The 7,569-nt window shown below is 44.5% G+C and overlaps 3 protein-coding genes across 3 annotated transcripts; all 3 read left to right on the top strand.

Moving 5' to 3' along the window:
- Positions 1-2,058, top strand: CCR75_001537 (uncharacterized protein). Its single transcript, XM_067959639.1, has 6 exons — positions 1-490; positions 569-686; positions 764-969; positions 1,039-1,383; positions 1,442-1,567; positions 1,632-2,058. Exons 1-6 carry the CDS (start codon positions 53-55, stop codon positions 1,956-1,958), a joined length of 1,560 nt encoding a protein of 519 aa, XP_067814270.1. The 5' UTR covers positions 1-52; the 3' UTR covers positions 1,959-2,058.
- Positions 2,059-2,119: 61 nt separating this feature from the next.
- Positions 2,120-5,309, top strand: CCR75_001536 (uncharacterized protein; the record flags this gene model as incomplete). The annotated part of the gene is made up of 10 exons (XM_067959638.1): positions 2,120-3,562; positions 3,628-3,810; positions 3,888-3,938; positions 4,005-4,133; positions 4,195-4,326; positions 4,396-4,484; positions 4,555-4,636; positions 4,697-4,805; positions 4,878-5,074; positions 5,151-5,309. The coding sequence occupies 10 exons, from the start codon at positions 2,120-2,122 to the stop codon at positions 5,307-5,309; spliced, it is 2,574 nt and encodes an 857-aa protein (XP_067814269.1).
- A 772-nt stretch (positions 5,310-6,081) lies between these two features.
- Positions 6,082-7,128, top strand: CCR75_001535 (uncharacterized protein). Its single transcript, XM_067959637.1, has 5 exons — positions 6,082-6,271; positions 6,347-6,467; positions 6,543-6,697; positions 6,765-6,825; positions 6,902-7,128. The coding sequence occupies exons 1-5, from the start codon at positions 6,133-6,135 to the stop codon at positions 7,011-7,013; spliced, it is 588 nt and encodes a 195-aa protein (XP_067814268.1). The 5' UTR covers positions 6,082-6,132; the 3' UTR covers positions 7,014-7,128.
- Positions 7,129-7,569: the final 441 nt, after the last annotated feature.

Raw genomic sequence — 7,569 nt, 5'->3', positions numbered from 1 at the left:
CGACACACCCGGCCACGCAGACTTTGGTGGCGAGGTGGAGCGCATTTTAAGTATGGTGGACGGAGTGGTGCTAGTCGTAGATGCCACAGAAGGCCCTATGCCGCAAACGAAGTTTGTGCTGACCAAGGCGCTGCAACGCGGGCTTAAGCCGCTCGTGGTGGTCAATAAAGTGGATCGCGACTCTAGCCGCTTGGATGGCTCGGTGGAAAATGAGCTTTTTGATATGTTCGTGGCGCTTGATGCTGATGACGATCAGCTGGAATTTCCAGTGCTGTACGCATCTGCCAAGCAAGGCTGGGCCGTCCATGACCTTGACAATACTGACGAACCGCATGATAGCATGATGCCGTTGCTAGATGAGATTCTGCGGTACGTGCCTGCGCCCGAGGCCAATGCCGACAAACCTTTTGCCATGGCTGTGACCATGATAGGCCACGACCCATACGTTGGTCGTCTAGCCACGGGCCGCATCCACGCTGGAACTGTAAAAGTATGTTGAATTATGTATCTGGAGAAAGCATCTGAGGCTTGATTGAAATGCTTGTCGTATGCTATTTTGCGTATATAGATTGGTGATTCAATCCAGGTGATGAATCGAGAAAGCAAAAAGCTAGAATCTGGCCGAGTCACAAAAATGTTTGTTACCCGTGGAGTTGTAAAGTCGGAGGTCAAATCAGCGACGGCTGGTACGTCACTTTTATGACTTATTTTTCACTACACAATCATCGACTTCCGCTTGCCATGCGCTTGATAAATAAATTAGGTGATATCATAACTATTGCTGGTGTGAATGCATATGTGTCCGACACGATTGCTGATGTCTCTGTGACGGACCCTATTCCATCCCCGCAGCTTGACCCTCCAACCATTTCGATGACGTTTGGTGTGAATGACGCGCCAAATGCAGGCAAGGAGGGCAAGTTTTTAACGTCATCGCATATCAAGCAGCGTCTCGAACGGGAATGCGAGGTATGAATCTACTCTCTCGCCAATTGCGTGTTACATGTAGCTAATATTCGTTGGTCCTGGCGTCCTAAGAACAATGTTGCCATCTCCATTTCACCTAGTGCATCTTCAGAAGCCTTCGATGTGCATGGCCGTGGCGAGCTTCAGCTCGCTATTCTTATTGAGGAAATGCGTCGCGAGGGGTTTGAAATGTCCATATCGGCTCCACAGGTAATTTTTCAGAAAGATCCCGAGACGAACCAAAAACTTGAACCAATTGAAGAAGTGACAATCGATGTTGACTCCGACTTTTCCGGCACGGTAATTGACAAGCTATCAACTCGGGGCGGCGAAATCGTTGAATTTAAAGAGGTGCATGACAAAGTGCGTCTTCAGTTTAAGATCCCTAGCCGATGCCTTATGGGCTATCGCAGTGAGGTATGGAATGCGCTGCATCATTATGCGTCTGAGAACCTACATTTTAAATTGTATATAGATCAAGACAGATACGCGCGGAAGTGGCATCTTAAACTCGATTTTCCACAGCTACTCACCCTTCCAAGGTTCGGCAACCCCTCCGTCGAAAGGCAAGCTAATCTCATCTTCTGGAGGGGTTTGCACCGTAAGTGCAAATCGCTGTGCATGGATTCTTAATTCAGCAGTAATATTGGTTGGATAAATGATAGGCCTACGCATTAAATTCGTTGGAAGACCGTGGTGAGATGTTTGTCAAGCCCGGCGACGAGGTATACGAGGGCATGATCGTGGGTGAGCATAGCCGTCCGACAGACATTGAAATCAATCCTACTAAGGAGAAGAAGCTCACAAATATGCGTGCGGCTGGCACGGATGAGAACATTAAACTGTCGCCAATCCGCCAGATGTCCCTCGAAGATGTCGTCACTTACATCGGCGACGACGAAATGATCGACGTGTCCCCGGTCAAGATTCGCATGCGAAAGCGCGAATTGACTGCAAATGGTCGCAAGCGACTGCAAGGCAAAAAGAAGTAGTTCCGAGCATCGCGTTTTGACCTTCGGCCACATAGTCGCAGCAATTTGTATTCAAATAGACGAATTCGTATAACGCAACTTATTCATTTACGTTGCATAATCTTCGTGTTTTCTACAACATTTTGGCTCTCCTAGAATTTGACGCCGACACTTTTCATGTCATGGCACTGTCTTCGGAAGACGAGCGCACGTACCACATGATGGTCATGCAAATGCAACGCGATATCAATTGCTTGACTGATCCGGATCGAAGTGTGCGCCGCCGTGCTGTGGACAAGCTAAGCCGCGCGCTTAAGAGCGAGTCGTCGCACGTGTCGGTGCCAACGCTTCGCGTTCTGTGTACCTCCAATTTAAAGCGTCCATTACTGCGTTGCGCTGAAAATGACGTTGTTGAAAAATGCCGTGAGCGAGCGCTTGATGCACTTCTTTTTTTATGCGAGCGAGGGGCGCTGGAGCTATCGGACGCGACACTAAATGAATTGGTGGCTCTGGCCGATGTTCGGCTGGGTAGGATACCGTACCCGGAGCCTACAGAGGAAATTCGATTGCTCATTCTACAGCTGTTGTACGCTTTTTTGAAGCAGTTTGCTGCAAAGGAAGGCACATCAAAGTCACTATGCGATGTTATCACCGAGCTGGCCAACGCACTGGGAAAGTCGTTGGTGGACCCTTTTCCAGAAGCCAAGAAGATGTCAGCAGATTGCGTCATTCTGATTTCAAAGACCTGGAAAAGTAGCGTTGGAATGCAGATGGGTACAATTGCTCGATCTTTAGTGATTAACTTAGGCCACCAGCACAGTCGAGTACGAACCTGTGCGTTGCAGGCATTGGAAGCTGCAGTGCCTTGTTGTTCCGAAGCTCTATTGGAGCTTTTGACCGAGCTATTGATGCCAGCAGTGAGAAAGGTAGTCTTTGACCACGCTCCGTCTGTTCGGAAGCAATTAGTTGTTACATTGGCTGCGTGGCTGAGTCAAATTAATCAGGTACAACAATTTGATAAATTGATCTTTCCGGCCTTTCTGGCTGGTATTACTGATGAATCGCCCGAAGTTCGAGAGCTATCTATCGCAAAGATGAATGAAATCTCAACTATATGGGAGACTCGCGATGGAAGCGAAGCAGTAGACGAGAATGATATGATCGTAGATGAAAAAGCTGTAAGAAGCACCCCGCCGCTTTATTTTCAATCTCGTCCACCTATTGGCGCTCGTAAACTTGCAATTAAAATTCAAGCTCAGGTATTGCCATGGTTACTTGAGAAAACTGGAGACTGGACCTCGCAAGTGCGTGAGCGTTATACTCAAATTCTCAGCGCGTATCTAATTCTACTGGAGCAAAACATGAATCCGTTTATTGAGACGGTCTTTGCAGCATTGGGCAAGATATGTCGGGATGACGAAGAAGGTGTGATTACTAGTGTTAAGGCATGCTCGGGTGTGATTGGTTACTATGCAGACATCCGCATCGTATTAGCTTCATTGCTGCCAATGGTGACAGGAAGGTTAGTGGGACAGGAAACTGCTCAATATCGCATTATTGGGTTGACTTTGCTGGGCATGAGCATCAAGGGAATGGCGACGAAGACTATCGAAGCTCACCTAGAGGTAACTAACAGTGGTAATTAAACTTTTGGTCAGATCTTCATGCATTGGTAACACACATTATGTAGCAAGTGACAGAGGCGCTGTGCGATGCTCATCTCCGCGAATCTGAAGTAGCCGATTTACATGATCAGCTGGCTAGCGTCATTTCAAGTATAGTTTTCTCTGCTGGGCCACTACTTGAGCAAAAGGATGAAATTTGCTTTCGACTTTTCTGGGTTCTGAATCATCTTTTGGCATCATCGTCGAAAGTTTCAGCTGCTCATAAAATGGCAAGTTATATCAATTGCAAGCCTTTATGTGCAAATGTGCTTATGGTTTATATTAGGCGAGCGAATCGTTAGAAGGTCTTGCCGTGAACATGAAGCATCCTATCGAGGTATAATTCTTGTTCGAGAACTATGCTAGGTAATAAATTTATATATTGATTGCTATTCTTTTGCAGATGTTATACGTACGATATATGAAGAGAATTCTTTCCAACATTGCACCCTCTACTTTAAAGAACACTAGTTGGCAAAAGAGTAAATCGAGCCGTGTACTATTCGACTCACTTTGCAGACGCGGAGGAAGGGTAGGGTGTAAAGTGATTTTGTCTGTTTGATGACTAATAAATGCCATTCTTTTTGCTTTAGGCTTGCGGGGAAAACCTAGATAAAATTATTCCTGTAATTTTGGTGTATTTAGAACCAGAACACGACGCAGACATTCGGCTCGCATTCCTTTCTCTATTGGAGACAATGCTTGGAATGAATACTATTAGTAAGGTATGACTTTTTTCTAAATCAGAGCTCTTTTGAATGATCGGATGAGGTGCTAATATATTGCACTGCTAGGCCCTTATGCCCTTTAATGTGGCATTGCTGCAAAAAGCCATTATCCCTAATATCACTTGCCGTGAAGGACGGGTTGCTGCAACGATCCGGTATCGTTATTTATCTTATTTTCGGCCTTATTATTGAATGCTGACAACGCTTTTCGCAACTTCAAATCAGGAAAGTTGGTGTTGCATGTGCCTATACTCTTTTCCGTCAGGACATTGCCGACCAGAAATGCTTGTTTGAGACCGCGCCGCAGGTGTGCATACTCTAATGAACATCACATCTTAAGCTTTGTAATAATTGCTTCTGGATGTAGATGCTACTCGTGCTTAAGTCATCCATAGATGATAGCGATCCTAAGACTCGCCAACTGGTCTGCCTAGCGCTGCAGTACCTGTTCGTGGCGTTTCCTGAATGTTTAAGAGGTATGTTATGCAGTTGATGGGCTTAAATAGGTGTCTTACTGACCTAGTGCATTTTGTGGCTGGCTTTGGCAGAGGAGCCAGTGCACCAGCTCAATGCAGAGATTCTAAAGCGCTTAGATGATAGTAATGATACGGTGCGCAGAGCTGCGTGCGAGACTTTTTTTACCTTGCTTAAAGCTGCTCCGAGGGAGCACTTTCGAGGAACAATTATTGACTACATGTTGGACTGCCTTTTTGTTCACCTTGACGATACAGAGCCTTTTATTCAGGTAAATTGTGTGCTAAGCATATATTTGATCTGGTACGAATATCGCAAAATTATTGTAACCTGCCAATGGCATGTAGGAGGCTGTTTTAAAGATCTTGCAGGAAATTGTAGCCATTGATGCTCTCCAACTGGCTAAGAAGGCGAAAGAGAATCGAAGTCGACACCAAAGCTCTCGTTTCTGCGATCATCTTCTGGCTCTAGCGACCGCGTGGTCGCAAGTTGATCCTGCCTTGTGATTACTTTAGTATAAACGGCCCAAAATGCATTGATGTGCATTACCACTTACGGCTTAACAATTTAAATAGTCTCCAACGTCTTCTCGTCCAGCTTCTTGAAATAGGCAACCAAATCTCCTACGCGCTTCTTGTTCCTTTCATCCTCTTCCTGTCGTCTTTTTAATTTGAGTTTTTTTCTCAAACGAAAAGTCGATTTCGCTGTCTTGAAGACAAAGCTAGGTGGTGATTCCAGGCTCGCTGTGATCCCGGCTGTATCATTATTTTTCTTTTGCTTCGACAGCCCTTTCCTTGCCCCACTTCCCTTCCGAACACCAAGTTTCCGCCTGTTTTTTTGCTCTAACTTCTCTATATTCCCCTTATTTTCCTTCGCATGTACGGTACGTCAGATTGGCCAGCTTACAAGACTTTTCAATTTATGTCGACCTTATTCTCATCATAGGAGCGGCCTACAATGTAACATGCTATAAAACGATTTAGTAATGCATGAAGCCAGTTACTATGTATATCCCAATCACTCAACGAGTTATCATTAATTTTGAATTAGAACGAACTCACCGTCTTTGTCGGGTGTGTCATTCAGCTGGTAAGTTTTCCTCATTGTTTTTGGCTTGGTTCTTAATCGCGAGTCCATTGCATAAGAAGAACGCGCAGATTAATATTAAAAGTTGAAGTGACATTCATTCACTGCTACAACTTCGGCGGTCGGTAATTTGCCTTAATTAAATAATTATTTCGGTCGTTTTTGCTAATTAGTCGACATTTTTGGCGAGTAGGCTGCTAGCTGAAACTTCACGTCCTTCACAAGTCAAGAATAGACATCGCCATGAAAGACTCGCCCGAAGAGTCCCAAGGAATTATTACGATTGAAATTCCTCAACACGCGCTGCAGAAATTGAGTAAGCAGCTTCTTAATGCTGTGGACATTCGAAACGTGCGCGGCATCTCCCAATTCTTCGGGCTTGGTGCGTCCCCAGGCTACGGCGCCTATTACGTCTTGGTTAAAAGTATCACAGCGTCTTTTGCATGAATGCGATTAGGCCAGGAGAAGCCATTTAATATTCCGGGACGCGATGTGCTAACTTCGCGATGCCGAAAGAATGCGCTGTATTTCTGCGCCAATTATGCCATCTCCGCTGCGCTTGTAGGGGTTGTAACCATGTACGTGAAATGAAAAGATAGTCGTGCGATGAATAGTTTGATGTGTTGACTTTGCATGCTGTGGTTCTGGACCAGTCTATTAAATCCGTTCTTCTTGTTCGTGCTGATCTGCCTCGGCGGTTTTTGGCTTTACATGTCGACTGCGACGGCAAATGATTCGCCCGAAAACCCGACAAAAATAATGGGGCACACGGTGACGCCTGACCAGCGAAAAGTCGGCATGCTTGGTGGTATTCTCATATCGTTGCATTAGATATCTCTCACTGCATAAAGTATCAACTCTTGATATGTTCGCAGTAAGCTCTGCTGTGGTTGTCGTTTTCGGAGGGTCGATTCTCTTCACAATCTGCTTGGCCAGGTACTTCGTCGTTTCTGTAAGCAGGCAGCTGCTAAATGGCTTATTTTTTTACATCGTGCCTGTGCTTGATTTTAAGTGGTGCGCTTGCTATTTCCCATGCTATCTTGCGCGACTGCCCTTCGGTTGAAAATGAACATGAATCAGGCTTTTTATCGAGCGAAAACGACCAGATCGCTAACACCGTTTGATTAATAATTGCCAGCAACGAAAACTTACGAGGCCTTCATTTGACAAAGCAAGAATATGTATTGATGCCTAAATATGCAATAAAACCCAAAGTAATACAAAGTTATGACAACAGTATCTTCTCAACAAAACTTGCAGATATTTATTTATAAATACTCTGTTGCTGATTAAAATGAGGAAATCGCAGGATAAGCATAATTGATTTCAATGATGTAACGGATGTCCCGTTACGTAAATATTATTTCCTATAAGAGGAATAATAATATCATTTTCCTATGAGAGAAATAACACGAATTATTTCCTAGGGAATCGTTATTCAGCCTACTTCCTATGAGAGGAAATAAATAAAGAAGTACAAAATTATTGTCTTTATTAATTATTTGACTTAATCGTTCCAAGATTACCAAATTCGGTAATATTGACGCAATAAGACATTAGATCTATTGATTGATTAATTTAAGTTTAAACTAACCCCGCCAATCGCTATAAGACACGATTATACGGTGCGCAAGTAGGCGCTATACATAGCTTGTTATTAGTACAATAAAGTCAGTAGTA

The sequence above is a fragment of the Bremia lactucae genome (genome assembly GCF_004359215.1).
Source record: "Bremia lactucae strain SF5 chromosome Unknown BlacSF5_NotPlaced_200_SHOA01000120.1_2678225bp, whole genome shotgun sequence".
NCBI classification, from domain to species: Eukaryota; Oomycota; class Peronosporomycetes; order Peronosporales; family Peronosporaceae; genus Bremia; species Bremia lactucae.
This window is presented reverse-complemented; position numbering and strand designations above follow the sequence as displayed.